The sequence below is a fragment of the Sinocyclocheilus rhinocerous genome, unplaced genomic scaffold (assembly GCF_001515625.1).
Source record: "Sinocyclocheilus rhinocerous isolate Xijiao unplaced genomic scaffold, SAMN03320098_v1.1 scaffold4545, whole genome shotgun sequence".
Taxonomy (NCBI): Eukaryota; Metazoa; Chordata; class Actinopteri; order Cypriniformes; family Cyprinidae; genus Sinocyclocheilus; species Sinocyclocheilus rhinocerous.
In genome coordinates this window covers 427271-444556 of record NW_015635030.1, presented here as the reverse complement: position 1 = coordinate 444556, position 17286 = coordinate 427271, and the positions used below count along the sequence as shown (strand labels likewise).

Here is a 17286-nt window from a genome sequence, read left to right as displayed (position 1 = left end):
AACTTTTAGCTTTTAAACTAAAACTAACCATATTCGAAATACCTTTAATGTCCAGAGGTAACTTATTCCACAAAAGTGCCCCAGAATATCTAAAAGACCTACGACCATACATAGTTTTAAAACGACATAATGTAATATCCATGAGACTTTGCCTAGTTTTATAACAATGTTGCTCATTTACCCTAGGAAAAAATACATTAAAATATGAAGGAGCTCTGTTATTGATAATCTTATGTACCATTTTTTATTTAATATGTTCTAGTCTGCTTTCTAACCAATCAAGACACTTAAAATGGGAAACCTCCACATGTGTAAAACGACTAAACCCTGAAACTAACCTTATCAATTTATTATATATATATTATTATAGAGATTTTTGTAACTTATCCAACCAACGACGAGACAAATCAGACATCCAAGAAATACATGCATATTCGAAATGGCATGACACTAAACATGATGCAAATAATTTTATATTCTGTTTATCAAGAAAACTAACTAAAACTAACTAGACTTTAAAAAAATAACAACTTCTAATTTAAGTGAACTTAAAACAATCTGGTTAGAGAGTTGGACTCGTAACCCAAAGGTTGCGGGTTCGAGTCTCGTACCGGCAGGGATTGTAGGTTGGGGGAGTGAATGTACAGTGCTCTCTCCCACCTTCAATGCCACGACTGAGGTGTCCTTGAGCAAGGCACCGAACTCCCAACTGCTCCCCGGGCGCCGCAGCAAAAACAAATGGCTGCCCACTGCTCCGGGTGTGTGTTCACAGTGTGTGTATGTTCACTGCTGTGTGTGTGCACTTTGGATGGGTTAAATGCAGAGCACTAATTCCAAGTATGGGTCACCATGCTTGGCCACATGTCACGTCACTTTTTGGATATTCATTCCTCTGGATGCTGCAAAGGAGGCCTCATTGACTAACACCTAAACCCCCTCAGGCCACTGCAGTCCCCCATGCATGTAAGGCTGACTCTTCCCACTGATATTGATCATAGAACATCTGTGACAATAAACTTGTTCAAACTGATACTTCCCTCTGTGGTGTTCTGACCAACACACCTGGTTCACTGTGATCCGAGTTAGCCCTAACAGTATCAGGTAGCCCTTCACTACACTCGCCCTGACATTTGGAGGCTGTGGGTGTGGTCAATCAGTGGTAATGCTAATGGCTTCTGGTCTTCCTGCTGGTGTTCAGGACATTATCGATAACGCTCAGTCTCCGTCTCCTCCTCCTTTATTTTTCCAAGTGCAAGGTCTTTGAGTCATGGTGTATGGCTTGAGCAGTGGATCCAGTCAGTTGCCCAGTAGGTTCAGTGCTGGAATTCCTACAAGAAAAGTTTGCTGCTGGATCCATACTTTGAGGGTTTGTGTTACATCCATTGCCGTTTCTTTGTTTATACATGGTGTTGTGTGCTTGAGGCCTGCGTGTCCTATTAATGTTACATACTGGGACTTTATCAATCATCCTGGAGGGATTATCGGAGCTGCCTTTTGAACCTTTAGAGTCAGCTCCTGACCGGATTCTGATCCTTGAAGTTATGACCCCAAAGTCTTGTCATTCTGTTCCCAAGTGGTCATGCTTCATGCCTTCTGTCCTTCTCCCTTTGCTTCCTCGGAGGAGAAGAGGCTTCATCTATTTTGCCCTGTTCAGGCCCTGAAGGCTTATATGGACTGTTATGGCCAGTGGCACAAATCGTCCCAATGGCTAGTATGTTTTGGTGCTGGCCGTAGAGAGCTTGCCACCTCCAAGCACAGGATTTCTCATTGGGTGAGAGACGCTATCTCTCTAACTTATGAGGTGCGGGGCCTCCCTTCACCTCTAGGCTTTAGAGCTCACTCTACTGGGAGTGTTGAATCCTCCCAGGCTCTTTTTAGAGAGGTCCCTTTGGAAGATATTTGTGTTGTGGCAGGGTGGTCCTCCCCGCACACTTTTATCAGGTTTTACAACCTGGATTTGGATGCGGCTCCTGGTTCCCAGGCCCTTTGTACATGAACCAGTCATTTGAGTTTAGTTTGGTTCCCACTCTTCAGGCCAGATGCAGCAGTGCTTAGCTTGGCGTGTGTGGTTTATCATTCCCATTCCCATTTTGAGATATTCAGCACCGCTCCCATTCCGTCTTTGCTACACAGCGGCTCGTTCACTATTCAGGGAACATGGGTTACGCAAGCAACATGTTTTTGATTGATTGAAAAGAACTGGTTCATAAGAATAATTAATTCAGGATTCTTAATTTATGTTTATTGCATTTTTTATATATATTTTTAATAAACAATAATTATTTAAATTAAAATAATTTGTATAAATTTTCTTCTTGCAAGAAAACAAACAATGATTACAGGAATAAACAATTCTTTGCCACCAATGAATTTATAAAAGTCACCACACTGTGGCAGTAGATAAGAACAATACCCTCAACAAAAAGCCCATTTGGGAAAAGAGGAGAGAGCAAAAAAGAGACAGAAGAGAGAGAGAGAAAGAGAGAGAGAGAGAGAGTCAGTGTAAAACTGTTCTCAACGTTTTTCCAAAAAGTATCCATGTCACTCCCCCTTTCTATTCAAGATAAATTCCCATTTTCACAGAGATCCAGACAATACCAGACAGAATAAAATAATTTTATGACGTTTTCAAATGAACTCAAGTCACGTTCAACATATGCCTCAAGGGCACGCTGAGGCCAGCATTTCTAGAAGCCTGAAACACATCTGTGGCAACAGCACAGCTGCATTAGAGCTATTTGAGCGTGTGTCTTTTGTGAGGGAGTAATTCAGGCCAGTCTGACTGGAGCTCTGGGACTCTGCCACAGACATGCACTGAGACCAGACCTGCTCCAACCTGGATGGATCAGAGACTACAGAGGCTGCAGAGGAAATCATCTCCACCGAAGTTGGATGTTTTGGTTTGAGGCTTTGCTGGGAATTGCCATTGACTTTTGGAAGGTTGCAATTACCAGACTGGAATAATGTCCATGGACTGGCGTGGAGGTGAAAGGCTGCTTATAGGCTTGTTTGTGATCCTTATCCTGAGGCTCAGCCACTGTGCTGGACAAAGCTATGAACGCTGGGAGGCTGGGTCCTCATGCTATGGAGGGTTTGACCTTTACTTTGTGCTGGACAAGTGAGTTTTTTTTTTATTTTTTTAATTACCATAAGCTTTGAGAGTGTCTTGTAAAATGACACCTGAGAATCTGTTGCTGGTTAGATGACCAAAAGTCAAGCAGGCATTCATAGCTATTACTGTAGGTCTCCAAAGAGACACATCAGGCAGCATGGAGCATCATTACAGTCTCTCATGCTCTTGCTGCTGCCAATCATGTGTGAAACATGAGGTTTGAATGTGCCCATATATCTGGCATAATCCATCTGCAATCTGAAGGTCTTTGAAATGTATAATTTACCTAACATTTCTATTCTCTGCAGCATATCGTAGGTGTCTCAGAGGGTCAGCTCCTGTATCACCTAGGCAGTTTTGTGAGAAAGCATGAAAACATATACACATGGTCATCTCATCTGTCACTTATACTTAAGTGTACACTTATACTAAATTATACAAGCTCCACTTACGCAGCCAAAATCCTCAAACACAGAACTGTGCTGCAGCACTAGCTCTTCTTTTGCATTTTTGAATTGCTATGTGGATGCATATGTAACCATTTACCATAAAAATAGTAACTATGAGGATAACAACCCACCTCCAGAAAACAGAAAGAGCTTGGCAAAGACAAAAAGAAAACCTGCACACTAAAGTCATCTTTTAAGGGTGTTGAAAAATACACTATGAGAGTTCTTTCAGATTACACTGTGGGATATTTTGGGTTTAAATGATTATTTTACTTTGTCTAGCTCTATTAAATTATGGTTTGCCCTGGGTTTGGTTGCTTAGTATATTTAATATATTCAGTTCAAGAACAAATACAACAGTCTGAAATAATTTTAGGGTCATTATTCCATAGAAAAGCCTAGAATTTTGATGCGGGTGTCATGAGGTGAAGGTGAGGGTATCCGAGTATAGCATTCAAGGGTGTTTGGATTTCTCATGTGCTGAACCTTTTCACCAGCAAGGCCAGATGTTCCAAAGCCTCAGAGCTGTTTTGAAGCAGAGTTCGTATCTGAACACAAATGAAATGGGAATGAGAAAGAGACTGGGGGGAGGGAGAGAGAAGTGGAGAATGTATGCCATTGTTTAGTCATGCCAGTAATATTCTTCATTTAAAAACAAAGATAAACTCTAGACATGTGAACAGTGCAAACCCTTTGATGAGTTTAGAGTACATTAATCAAATTTAATATGCATGCAAATCTTTGGATTTCTCTTTGGTGGCGGATTAAAACAATGCCTTCGCTGTGTAGGACAACAGCCCAGACTATGGTAAAGTCTTTTCAATGATGATTCTAGGTCATAGTGAAGAATTAACTAATAATGCAAGTTTCAGTTTCCTGTTGGAACAGTGCAGAGTACAGGCACAATGTTGATATGCTGCAAGGTGGTCTGGTCTTGTCCATATCTACATAAAAAATGTAAAAAAAATTTTTTAAAAAGAACAGCAATAGAATTAATAGACTGTCCACATTCTAAAAAAAATCTGTTGAATTTATAAAGACTGAATTAGCAGCACTGGTGTGTTTGTGGGGGTGGATGTGCACGGAGAAAAGCTTATACTGACTTTGGATGGTTTCGATGTTGCTTACATAAGCTTAGCATTCTTTTTTGATTCGTCTCCACCGCAATTGCCTGGCCAGATGAACTATTACACAAGCTGAGCCATTAAAGAAGCCTACTTAACAGAGTTAGTGACTAGCTGCTCAGATATCATTCTCTGTGTCAGAAGCTACCTTTTAAGACTGTCGTGGACAAGGACATACTGCCATGTAAATGTGTAATGAATCTTCAGATAATCCTTAAATAGGATGTCAGGAGGGTGTAACTTCAGTGAAAAACCACCACCACAACATATGAGCAGCTTAATCCTTATGTGGATATAAGCCATCATGTGAAATTCAAAAAAAAAATATATATATATATTTTTCAGAAGAGTTTTTTTCCCCCTCAAAAACTAGGGTCGGTGCATTACTGTGGCAGATGATGTAACGTCTCAGACTGCAGTCATAAATGTCACACCTTCTGGTGTTAGACAGCTGATGCAGGCCTTATTTCCTCTGAGATGTCACATAGACCTGTGATGTCTTGTGATGCTCTTTCCCAATGTGTCAATGCGGCACAAGGTGTTTTTAACCAAATCATAACTTTAAGATTCACCGGCATGACCTCTTGTACTGAAAAACGGTGCAAAATCCATTATATGTGTTAATTCCATAACTTTCTATGCTTCAAGGTTGTTGATTTCTTTTAGAGTGGCCTAAGAAAGTATTTGGACTCTTAAGCAACACTTAATGAATGTCAATGGATTAGATGTCAAAATATCAAAGTAAGTGACATTTGGCAAAAAAAATAAAAAAAAGATTTTATAAGCAAAATAAGCAAAACATTTCAGAAAAAAATACATTTGTTTTAAATAATAAACAACACTAAAAAAGAGGAACTAACCTTTACTTTGTCCAATATAGTATGTCCAATAAAATCACCAAAACACTCACTAAGCAAATATGAAGACAAGTTAGGTGTGAAAAAAAGCTCCTGCAGTATTTGTTTCCATTTAGTTGATATTTTACCTAATGAAATTAAATGTATACATTTTTAGTGTCGCTTATTTTTTTCACTGTATGAAAAAAATTTGTGGATGACTGCATGGTTATTTTGTGTGATCCTAATACTGAATTCCTCAATGCGTAAAATCTGTATTGTCTTTGACATAACCCGTCTTCATTTTCAGGTCTGGAAGTGTACAGCACCACTGGAATGAGATCTACTACTTTGTTGATCACCTTGCACACAAGTTCATCAGGTGCAATCAGTTTACTGTCATTATTATAATCTATTTACAAATTCAGGTATGTAACAACGTTTTAGGAAGTTGTTCTGTTGTGGTTGAAATGAAATTGTAAAAAAAAAAAAAAAAAAACTTTACACTGCAGTAAACAATTTTGAGTTGCCAGCCACTGTCCAAACAATATCATAAAATATAATTAAAAGGCTGCAAAGCCAATTTAAATGCTAAGGACATGACAGCTTGTATAGCAAAAATAGCTATAATGGAAATCCTATTAGGCCCAATTAATGTCAGCTTGGGGGCAACTGCAGCATGAATAGCATGAATGGTCTATAAATAAAAAAAGAAAATCTTACCTATTATGCTCTGTCTTCAGCCCCCAGCTCCGTATGTCCTTCATAGTCTTTTCAACGGAGGGAAGGATCTTGATGAAACTGACCGAAGACAGGCAAGAGTTCAGAGCACATACTGTGATTTCATACTACCAACAACTCTGACTGAAAATCTTTCGATTACTTTAATTTTTTCTTTGTACCTGCTGTCAGTTTTATTTGTATCTTGTATTTATCAAACAAATCCAGAAGAGCAGGGAGCACTCATTCCCATGCTGGTCCAAGCTTAATGCTGGTGACCGCTGTTTTGGTTTTGGCTTAGCTGGTCCAAATAAAAATAAAAGAGTTAATTACATTCATTTTTAACTGTCTTCTTAACTATGTTTTATTAATTATTTAAACAAAAAGCAGTATAAAATGTCAAAAGGCAAAAATTGAATGTTCAGGGATCAGATTCGTGCTGGGCTGGAGGAACTTCAGCGAGTCTTACCAGGTGGAGATACCTTCATGCACAAAGGTTTTCAGAGGGTAAGAGGTTTTTTGTCACCACTGATTCCAATAAAGTACATATGAACAAAAGCACTGTTCATTGAAACAAATATTTATGTGTTTTTTAGGCAAGCGAGCAGATATACTACGGAACAGGTGACGGTACGTTATCACATTTAGATGGCTTCTGAGGTGACAGATGATATTGACCAGACATTTTAAATCTTTAGATTGATTGATTTTTAAAGTATAGTCTACTATATATACCTTTCAACAGAGCTACAACAACGTCAAAAGTTAAATTAAGATGTGGTCATATTTACGAAATATAGCCTACAGCAATTTCAATAAAACTCGACGCAAGAGGGAACTTCGTGGGTGTTTCCAAATTCCACACGCAAATTTTAGGTTCTGAAAACTGATTGTGGCATGGTTTGAAAGCGACTTCTGTGCAAACTGTGCTTCATACATTTCTACACTCTTGACAATACTCAATGGACCTTTTATTGGTCCGTGAAATTTCACCATTGTGACCGCAATTTTAGTCATTTATCGACAAAACATAATTAGGCTACTGTCTTTATATTGGTCCGTGAAATTTCACCATTGTGACCGCAATTTTAGTCATTTATCGACAAAACATAATTAGGCTATATATTATATTATATTATATTATATTATATTATATGTTGGATATCACAAAGAAAGTTTAAAACATGTTAATGACAGATGACGGTTAGCTAACTGCGTGAGACTCGAAACGAACCTCAAAGAACGATTACGCCTGTTTCACACCGCTTGACAGCTTGAGCTTCGCGTCAACGTAACTACATTGTCACTGCAGCTGCAGTCTTCCGAGAGTATTCACACTGGAAACGTTAGTACAGTGCAGGGCCGTCCTTAGCTGATGTGGGGCCCGGTGCGAGATAGGGAGGGAGTTCCCCTCGGTCCGCGGGGCCCCAGCAAGCCCACCAGTTGCACCCCCCTAAGGATGGCCCTGGTACAGCGTCACAGCAGCGGCTCCAAAGCTACATATTTCTTTACAAAGACAACTATAAACTTCTTTTTAGAAGTTGGTCAGTTATGAACGTGAAAGTTTTAAAGTCTTGAAAGTTTGTTAACATGGGGATTTGCATGTTAACGTGGGCATTCGCATGTTAATGGTAAACGATAAAAACAGCTCCGATCATGTCCTTTCAGTCTTAGCCTACTCCAAGAAATTACAGACAGCAATTCTTAAATAAATAAATAAATCGCCAACCCTGAAAGTTGTTGAATTATTCATACCTCTATACAGTTTTCAGAGATTCTGTGACTATTAGTTTCTCTCTTTTTGCTGTTAGGATACCGCACAGCGAGTGTCATCATTGCTCTGACAGATGGAGAATTGCGCGAGAATGAATTTGACTTGGCAGCCAGAGAGGTGAGACCTTAGACCTTGGATATTTTTACAGAACTGACATATTTTCCTATTCTTTCTCCCCTGAGCATGAAAAAATGTGCTTCAAACCAACAATCTTTAGCTGTGACTTTACCCGCAAAGTCAGCAGCTATTTATAAAATAAACTGAACCTTGGACCTTCTTTCTCTCAGACTGTGGCTCCTTTATTATCTAGATCATATTTGCATAGTCTGATATTTCACATGAGCTGACTCTAATGACCGAATATTTGCAACTCAATAAATTGTTCTGATCCCTTTCTTTAATGTGTTCAAATGGCAGGCTGGTCGTTCACGTCAGCTGGGAGCTTCTGTGTACTGTGTTGGAGTGAAAGACTTTAATGAAACCCAGGTGAGGTGGCCTCTGCATACAGGTCAGAATGATTTGTCTATTCATTGTGAGCAGGTCACCACAATCATGATCTTTCAGTAATTGAAATACAATGTAAGAACAAAAGAATTACAGAAGCATTTTTCATGATTTCTAATTCGGTCGCAGCTGGCAACAATAGCTGACAGCAAAGATCACGTCTTCCCTGTTAATGATGGCTTTGAAGCCCTGCAAGGGGTCATCGATTCGGTGAGTGGATGGAATGAAATTTAACTCAGTTACAGCTACTCTCATTTCTTTCTATTGATGATTTTATTGATGTATCAAAGGAGCAATGCCATACTCCTTTAAAAAAAAAGGACATCTATGACTTGCAGAACATTCAAATATAAATGCATTCGTCTTTTCTTGCCTCAGATCCTGAAGAGATCCTGTATAGAGATCCTCGCTGTGGAGCCCTCAAGTATTTGTGCAGGAGGTAAACAGACATCAGGCCTGAAGCAAAGACCTAGTTCAGACAGGCAACAATAAAAACTTTTTTTTTGTCATATGCAACCGCAAAACACCACATGAAATCTGAATTTTACAAAACCGATACAAACCTAAAATGTTAAAATGGGATTTTTGGAAGTGCATTTCAGTCTGAATGGTCATATAGGACTGCAAATTCAGGACTCAACAATAAGGACTGCACGATGGCCAGCACGTGAAAGACGTTCGAGACAGTCGCCGGATCTGTCACTGGAAATAAACTGGATGTTTATCATTATATTTGATCCATGCATTTTCTCTTAAAGTAACTGTGCCTAATTTACAAACTGCTCTCGGTGTCTTTAATATTAATGTAAAAAAAAGAATCACTTACTGCACTTGACTGAATAACTTTAATCTATATTTAATTTATACAGTGAAGAGTATGCAATGTTATTTTACATTTGAATATAAATTTCTGTACCTGAACACCTACAAACCTAAAAACCAAAAGCACTGTTTAATTTGTATCTTTGTTCTGTTTATTTATTTGTGGTATTGCTTGTGACATTTGTTCTTATTTACAGGCTGTTCACTTGTCTTTAATAATGTTTGAACTTTATATTTGTAAGGCTAGTAGTTTTTGCTGTGGTATTGAAATTGGAATTGAGAATTGTAAAATTTAACCGGTATTTAAAATTTTGATATCATATAAGCTTATTCATTAGAATACAAGATAACATGGGTCAAAAACAATAACAACTTTTTTTTTTTTTTTTTTTTTTTGTGGCAGGGCCAATGAAAACGTTGGCGCGGCAAATAAAAATTTGAACCATTGGCCCAACTGGGCCAGCAGAAAAAAATCCTTACCATTGAGCCCTGATTTTTTTCTTTTTAATCAGGACACAGCATGTATTTAACATCAAACACAATGTCTTTCCTGTATCCCAGAATCCTTTGAGGTGGTAGTTCGAGGGAACGGATTCCTTCACGCCCGCGATGTGAACAGAATCCTTTGCAGCTTCCGTATCAACAACACCCTCACCGTGAGTAAGTGAAAACAGCACAGAACCATTCCTGTTCCTTACACTGCCAGCTGCTGAGTTATTAAAGGTTTAACCTGTGTTAGCATTAGCTGCTAACCAACACATATCTCCTCAATTGATAAGGAACAAGAGTGATAGTTGTTAAATCACAGAAACTTTTATTTGATGAGTCCAGGCCAGGCTAAACTCACTGGCAAATGTAGCTACATTAGCAATGTCGTCGCTCATGTGGCAGTGCAGACAGCTTTGTTTTTGTCTTTTGTAATGGTAAGGAAACCAATTGAATCCAAATGTCAGTACGGCTGTCGTGTTTTCTACAATGGGACGTGAGCTAGCATGCCGCCCGAAAAAGGTTGGCCGCAGCACTTGTAAATCACAAGACTTGACTTCAACGCAAACCACATGTGCACAAACACACATCCACACAGCATTAAAAACACACCATGGAAAATATTACCAGGACTTTTTGTTAAACATATTAGAGGTTTTTAGTTGGTTTGTATATGTATCAGTTTGATAAGCAAGTGCAGAGTTAATCCAATGTAATGAAAAGCACCTTCAAAGCTCTTTTTCACATTTAGGTGAACAATTTCAATTCTGTTAGGTTATAGCGCCAAATTATACTCCCCATCGTACGACTCTTGCATAACTGTTATATTGGGTAACAAATAAAATGGCTCAACGCACAGCGCTTGGAATGCTGGATTTATCTTGGAAGCAAATGGTTAGAAATTGGTCTGCTGCGGTGTTGATGTCCTAATAATTTCTGAGCTCTGAGCATCTATCCTTCTCTCACAGCTGCTGTTTTACTTAAAGAATATCAGATGGCATGGGGGAATGCAAAGCCCATCTCACCAGTATGTGTGCGCACGGGTCTAGGCCAGGATAAATAGGCTTAGGAGTCAAACATTTTCCAGTTTCTCATTTTTCATGTCGGAAAAATGACAAGAGAATAAAAATTCTGCCCTTTAGTTTTAGGCTGAACCAAAATGGTAAAGCTATGCAATACAGTTTCTGTGTTTTTCTTCTGAAAATAATTATTAGTGGTTATTGCAAAGGCAAGCATCACTATTACTTATACGTAGTGGCTTTTCAAACTTCTGCGCATAACTTTTCTTGAACTGTGCTACAAGCATGAACAATAGCTCAAATCATGCGGCTCATTTGGAAGAGGTGTAATTTTATAAGAAAATGATCAACAACGCCCCATAGATTTACAATACGAGAGGGACTTGAGTCATATCTGCAGAACAAAATATCATTGAGATCATTGAGAGGTGGACTCTCTTGACTTGAGCCAGTAAGTAACCACCTAGCAACCACCCAAAACAGTCTAAGAACCATATAGTAACACCCTGGCAATCACCCAGAACACTCTAGAATCATGGCATTGAGTTATGCATTAAAGGAATAGTTCAGCTAAAAATTAAAATTTGCCAAAATTTACTCACTCTCAAGTAGGGCAGGGTATCAACCATCGAGTATCGAAAAATACCATTGAGTATTGAAAAATGTCTTGTCGTTCGGTACCAAATTTCGATACCTAAGGGGTTAATCAAGGAAAAACACTAGTTGTGTTCGGCTTCATGAGGCACTGCGCAGATCAATCGGTGTTTGACATGAAAGTACTGCGAGAGCGATTCAAAAGCTTACGGAGCAGTCTGCTCTCTAAAGCTCTCGCGGTACTAAAAGATGTGGAAACTAAAACCTAGCCTAAAAGATGTGGAAACTGAAAACTATTGGAACTTTTTAAAAACTATTGGCACTGTCTGATTTATTGTGTTGGTTACATTTTGTTCCTTTGTGCTTTTTTTATGCTCCTTTGTGCAGTGGCTCAGGAGATGAGTCTTTGAGTCTGTAAAAACGTCAACAAGCTAAAAAAAAAAAAGTTTTTTAGGTAATGTGTAATGTAATCTTGTTGAAACAGATTTCATAAAACTGGTATCAAAAAAGTATAGTTCAGGAAATTGTATCGAAGTCAAGGTAATCGGACCGGTATCTGTATCAATATTGAAAATCTAAAATTTTTGGACGATACCCAGCCCTACTCTCAAGCCTTACAAGGTGTAAATGAGTTTGTTTCTTCATCAAAACACATTTGGAGAAATACAATGGATCCTCTGCAGTGAATGGGTGCCGTCAGAATGAGATTTCAAACAGCTGATTAAAAACATCACAATAATGCATAAGTAATCTACACTACTCCAGTCCATTAATTAATGTCTTGTGAAGAGAAAAACTGCTTGTTTGTAAGAAACAAATCCATCATTATGACCGTTTTAAGTTTAGACCATTGCTTCTGGCTAAAATATGAGTCCTTCATCCATAATATTGCATTCTCACTGAAAACGAATCAGGAGAGAAATATGCACAGAACACTGTATAAAAGTGAAACAGTCCAAATCAGGTCTAAACAAATATGTAAGTGGATTTTGATGTGAGAGGACAACAGGGGATGGACTTTTTCACTGGATGAAGAGTTAGTATGGATTATGGACTCATATTTTGGACAGAAATGAAGGTTTAAAGTTAAAACGTCTTAAAGATAAATTTGTTTCTTATAAACACTCAGCTTTTCATATCACAAGACCTTAATTGATGGACTGGAGTATCATAGATTTCTTGTGGATTATTGTGATGTTTTTATCAGCTGTTTGGACTCTCATTCTGACGGCACCCATTCACCGCAGAGGATCCATTGGTGAGCAAGTGATGTAATGCTACATTTCTCCAAATCTGTTCTGATGAAGAGACTCATCTACATCTTTGATGACCTAAGAGTGAGTAAATTTTAAGCAAATTTTCATTTTTGGGTGACCTATTCCTTTGAAAAGAACTACTCGCATTATTCTCCAAAATATAAAATCTGGTTTATTATTGATTAGTTCATTACGAACAACAATAAATGTTGCATGCTGTGTTATTTTTGGTGGACTCTACACTGCCGTTCATATGTTTGGGGTTGGTAAGATTTTTTTTTTAATGTAATGATTTATAATTATATTATAATTATTATAAATTAATAATATTGTAAGATGTTATTACAACTTAAAATAACTGTTTTCTATTTCACTATATTTTCAAATGTAATTTATTCCTGTGATGGTAAAGCTGAATTTTCAGCATCATTACTCCAGTCTTCAGTGTCACATGGTCCCTCAGAAATCATTCTAATATGTTGATTTGATGCTCAAGAAACATTTATTATTAATATGCTTATCAATGTTGAAAACAGTTGTGATGCTTAATTTTTTTTGTGGACATTGATACATTCAAGACTGATAAATAGAAAGCTCAGAAGAACAGCATTTATTTGAAAAATAAATATTTTATAACATCATAAATGTCTTTACGGATCAATTTATTTTGTCCTTGGTGAAAAGTATTTATTTCTTTTAAAAAAATTTACTGACTCCAAACTTTTAAATGGCATGGTGAAACTATTTTTGTAAGGGTGGTTCAGACTGGCCTATAGGTTGAGCTGCTGTTAAATTATCCACAAACACCTTGTAAAATGAAACCGAATCACTGATATCAAGCCTGAGGACATTCACCAAGCTGCTGCTTTTTCTGTGTGTTGTTATTCCCCAGTGAAGAGGCCTCTGGTAGTTGAAGACACATACCTGCTCTGCCCAGCGCCTGTACTGAAGGAGGAGGGAACGTAAGTGTTGCTGGAAACTTTCGCTTCAACTGAAGCAAATAAAGCTAGAATGGAAAGAGAAACACACAAGCCAAGACCATATTAAAAAATAGGACAGAATGACGCCCAGCTCTCTCAAAGTAACTCTATGAAAGTAACTCTTCTCCCATGCACTTTAGCACTTTCAATTTAAACTGCTTGTGAAGCATTGTAAATTGTCATAATTGTTGTAAATGTTCATAATTTCAAACTAAATGTAACTTTGTAACTTCACTGACTATGTAACTTTCCTGTAAAAATAATGCAAAAAAATTAAAGAATAGAAAAGATCAATTTAAGCAATATAATTACACGTAGTCACTTTTTACTGTACAGTGGAAACAGTAAAAGGATGTTCCCAGAAGTCCCTGCATAACCCATCATACTTCATTCTATTGTACTGGTGCACATATTTTAAATTTATGTTATACTTAAATTATTTTTTTCGATTTCACAGGACAGTACACATTATATAAAAGTGTGCAAATAATAATTGTTCTTATTTGCATTTTTCTTGAGCAGCAAATCAGCCTATTAGAATGATTTCTGAAGGATCATGTGACACTGCAGACTGAAGGAATAAATTACACTAAATTATATTACAATAGAAAATAGTTATTTTAAATTGTAATTTGTAATTGTAATTTCACAGTATTATTGTTTCTACTGTATTGTACTGTACTATATTTTGATCAAATAAATGTAACCTTGGTGAACATTTCAATAACTTAAAAAAAATCGTACCAACCACAGGCTAATGAACGGTAGTGTATTTTATATGTAATTTAGCACAACTGGAACACTTTTTTGCATTCAGCTGGAAAATCTGCAGAATGGGTTTAAATATGGTAAAATGTGTTAAACTGTACTGAAAGATATAATAGACAAGATTTTTCCTGACTGAACAAAAAATTCTTGTTGTGGATCATTCTTTTGAGAATTTGAAATAAAATCAGTCAGTCAGTTTTGTCTGTCTCTTTTTCGTTCATAGGACTGCCTCCCTCCATGTCAGTATGAACAACGGCCTGAGTTTTATCTCCAGTTCTGTGACCATCACGACTGTCAGCTGTGTGAGTACAGTAACCCTGCAGGGCAGCAGTGCCAAGCCCACTCCCACTGTTACACTGGGCAGAGCCACTGCCAGTACCCCTACACTGGGCAGTACCTCTATTTCAGCTCCATCATCAGTCTGCCCTCTGAACACAGTCAGTATATTCTGTCCTACTTGCCCTCTCTAAAAACTAACGCTCGTCTGGTGGGGTGCCATTCCAAGAGTAAACCGATAGATCGCAGCAGTTTGGTGTTTTTTTTTTTTGCTATGGGGCAGCCGACTGCAGACGCCAAACAACACGGTGCAGAATGTGCGAATGTGACAGTGTTTCATTATTAAAAAGTAAATTCAGGTCACATTTCACCCCAGGGGAAAAAATAAATAAAATTATATATATATATATAAGTGCTGTCAATGATTAATCGCGATTAATCGGATCCAAAATAAAAGTTTTTGTTTACATAATATATGTATGTGTACTGTGTACTGTGTATATTTATTATGTATATATAAATACACACACATGCATGTATATATTTCAGAAAAATGTTATATTTATATATCAAATATATTTATTTATAATATAAATTATATGAATATAAATATATGCATGTAAATGTTAAAAATATACACTGTATGTGTGCATATTTATATATACATAATAAATATACACAGAACACACACATATATAATGCAAACAAAAACTTTTATTTTGTATGCGATTAATCGTGATTAATCGTTTGACAGCACTAATATATTTATTAAAATATTCTATAATACAGTGATTTTTAAATGAGCATGAAGGCGTGATATACAAAATTTACAATTAAAATATGTATTATTACTTTTTTGCATAACAGTATAAATTACTATTATGAAAATAATTACATAAATGTATAATGTCAGTGCTGCAACAAATCTTAAAGGTCTTAAAATAGGCCTCATTTTAATTTCAAGCAAAATATAGATGTTTATTTCTTTCCTTTTATTTTGGGGTGAAATATGACTCTGAAAGATTTATTTTACAGGTTTCGTGAGATACTATATTTGACTTCACATAAGGTAAAAAAAAAAAAAAAAACCTGAATATAAGATGCCTTTTTAAGGGGTTCCTGGCATCGTCACTCACACTAAGATCAAGATAGTGTTTTAAAAAGCTTGCAGCAACTCCTATTAATATTCTCTCTCTTAACTACAATACACCGCAAATTTTTAAGTGGACCCCCATCCAGAAGGGTTCGAGTGTGGCATGAGGAAGATTATTCAATGTTTATTTCCTTTGGACCATAAACCTCCACTGGATGTGTGTTTCTGCTTTGTCCATCAGACCGACGGAACATTCTTGGCCATAGCACTGCTGATACTGCTGCTGCTGATCACTATGGCGACACTCTGGTGGTTTTGGCCCCTCTGTTGCACAGTGGTAAGTCTCGCACTGGAGCCCCTCATCTCAGCTTTCTTTTTCAGAAGTTACCCCAACCAGAGCCCAAAATCCAGTTATTACAGTGCTGAAAAGTGGTTTTCAAGCAGTTTTTGTGCCCAGTGATGTCTTTTCTGAAGTGCAAATCAAAATGAAATTCTGAGCCATGGAAAAAGTTTTGCTAAGAAGTGAGATGGAATAAATAACATTTGTATTAGAATCTGATTTCCATTCCTTCAAAAACGATACCTGTGACATGAAGGGCTATAACGTCAAAAAATAAAGGCATTTATAATGTACTTCTTTTCACAAATAATTGTAACTGAAATTAAAATGCATTCTAATATTTGCATATTCCTTGGTTGCAGATTGGTTTTGTCATATTTTTTAATGCATTATAGCATCTAAAGGTGTAATAATAGATAAGTATTATAATGTGATGTATATTATAACTGCTTACAGTTATTCATGAGATCATACAATGCATTATACAGTGCATTACCAGGCATAATTAATGCCGTAAAATACTTCTATAATGCATTATATATAAAGGTTTCAGACATTTTAGTGTTAAGACAATTTATTTTCATTCTTATCTCAACAGATCGTCCATGAGCCGCCGTCACCAGTCATGGACTACAGTTCGGTAAGAGTTCATTTGTTTGGTCTTTCTTCCATGTATACTGAGTCCTGAACTGCTTCAAGATCACATATCACAGCCAGAAGCTGGAAAAAAATCTGATTGTATGTCCATCTTCGGACCTGAACGTTAAGTAACTTGGTAATTTTAAAGGAATAACGCATCTAAAGATTAAAATTGTGTCATCATTTACTCACCTTCATGTCGTTATGAACCCATGTAATTCTTTTGCTTCTGTGGAACACAAAAAGGAGATAGTTAGCAAAATGTCCAGGTTGTTATATCTGTATACATGTAAAATTGATAGTACCTGGAGCTAGTGCTAGGCGGTATGACCAAAAATTTATATCACGGTATTTTTCAAAATTATACCGGTTTCACGGTACATGACGGTATTTTTTTTCCGGGTGTTAACCATATTCTCTACTGATTGAGAGAGGAAATACTGCAGTATATTGACTTAGAATGCCCTATTTTACTGTCACGATGAGTGAATATT

At 37.1% G+C, this 17286-nt stretch overlaps 1 protein-coding gene across 1 annotated transcript in view; it reads left to right on the top strand.

Moving 5' to 3' along the window:
- Positions 1–2598: 2598 nt before the first annotated feature.
- Positions 2599–17286, top strand: part of LOC107746224 (anthrax toxin receptor 1-like) — a 26771-nt gene continuing 12083 nt past the window's right edge. The window contains exons 1-14 of the mRNA XM_016560354.1: positions 2599–3118; positions 5832–5903; positions 6265–6336; positions 6667–6748; positions 6838–6871; positions 8053–8132; positions 8433–8501; positions 8649–8729; positions 8898–8958; positions 9903–10001; positions 13589–13658; positions 14668–14746; positions 16055–16150; positions 16752–16793. Coding sequence (XP_016415840.1) covers positions 2964–3118; positions 5832–5903; positions 6265–6336; positions 6667–6748; positions 6838–6871; positions 8053–8132; positions 8433–8501; positions 8649–8729; positions 8898–8958; positions 9903–10001; positions 13589–13658; positions 14668–14746; positions 16055–16150; positions 16752–16793 — 1092 coding nt within the window. The 5' untranslated portion in view covers positions 2599–2963. The remainder of the gene's footprint in view (positions 3119–5831; positions 5904–6264; positions 6337–6666; positions 6749–6837; positions 6872–8052; positions 8133–8432; positions 8502–8648; positions 8730–8897; positions 8959–9902; positions 10002–13588; positions 13659–14667; positions 14747–16054; positions 16151–16751; positions 16794–17286) is intronic.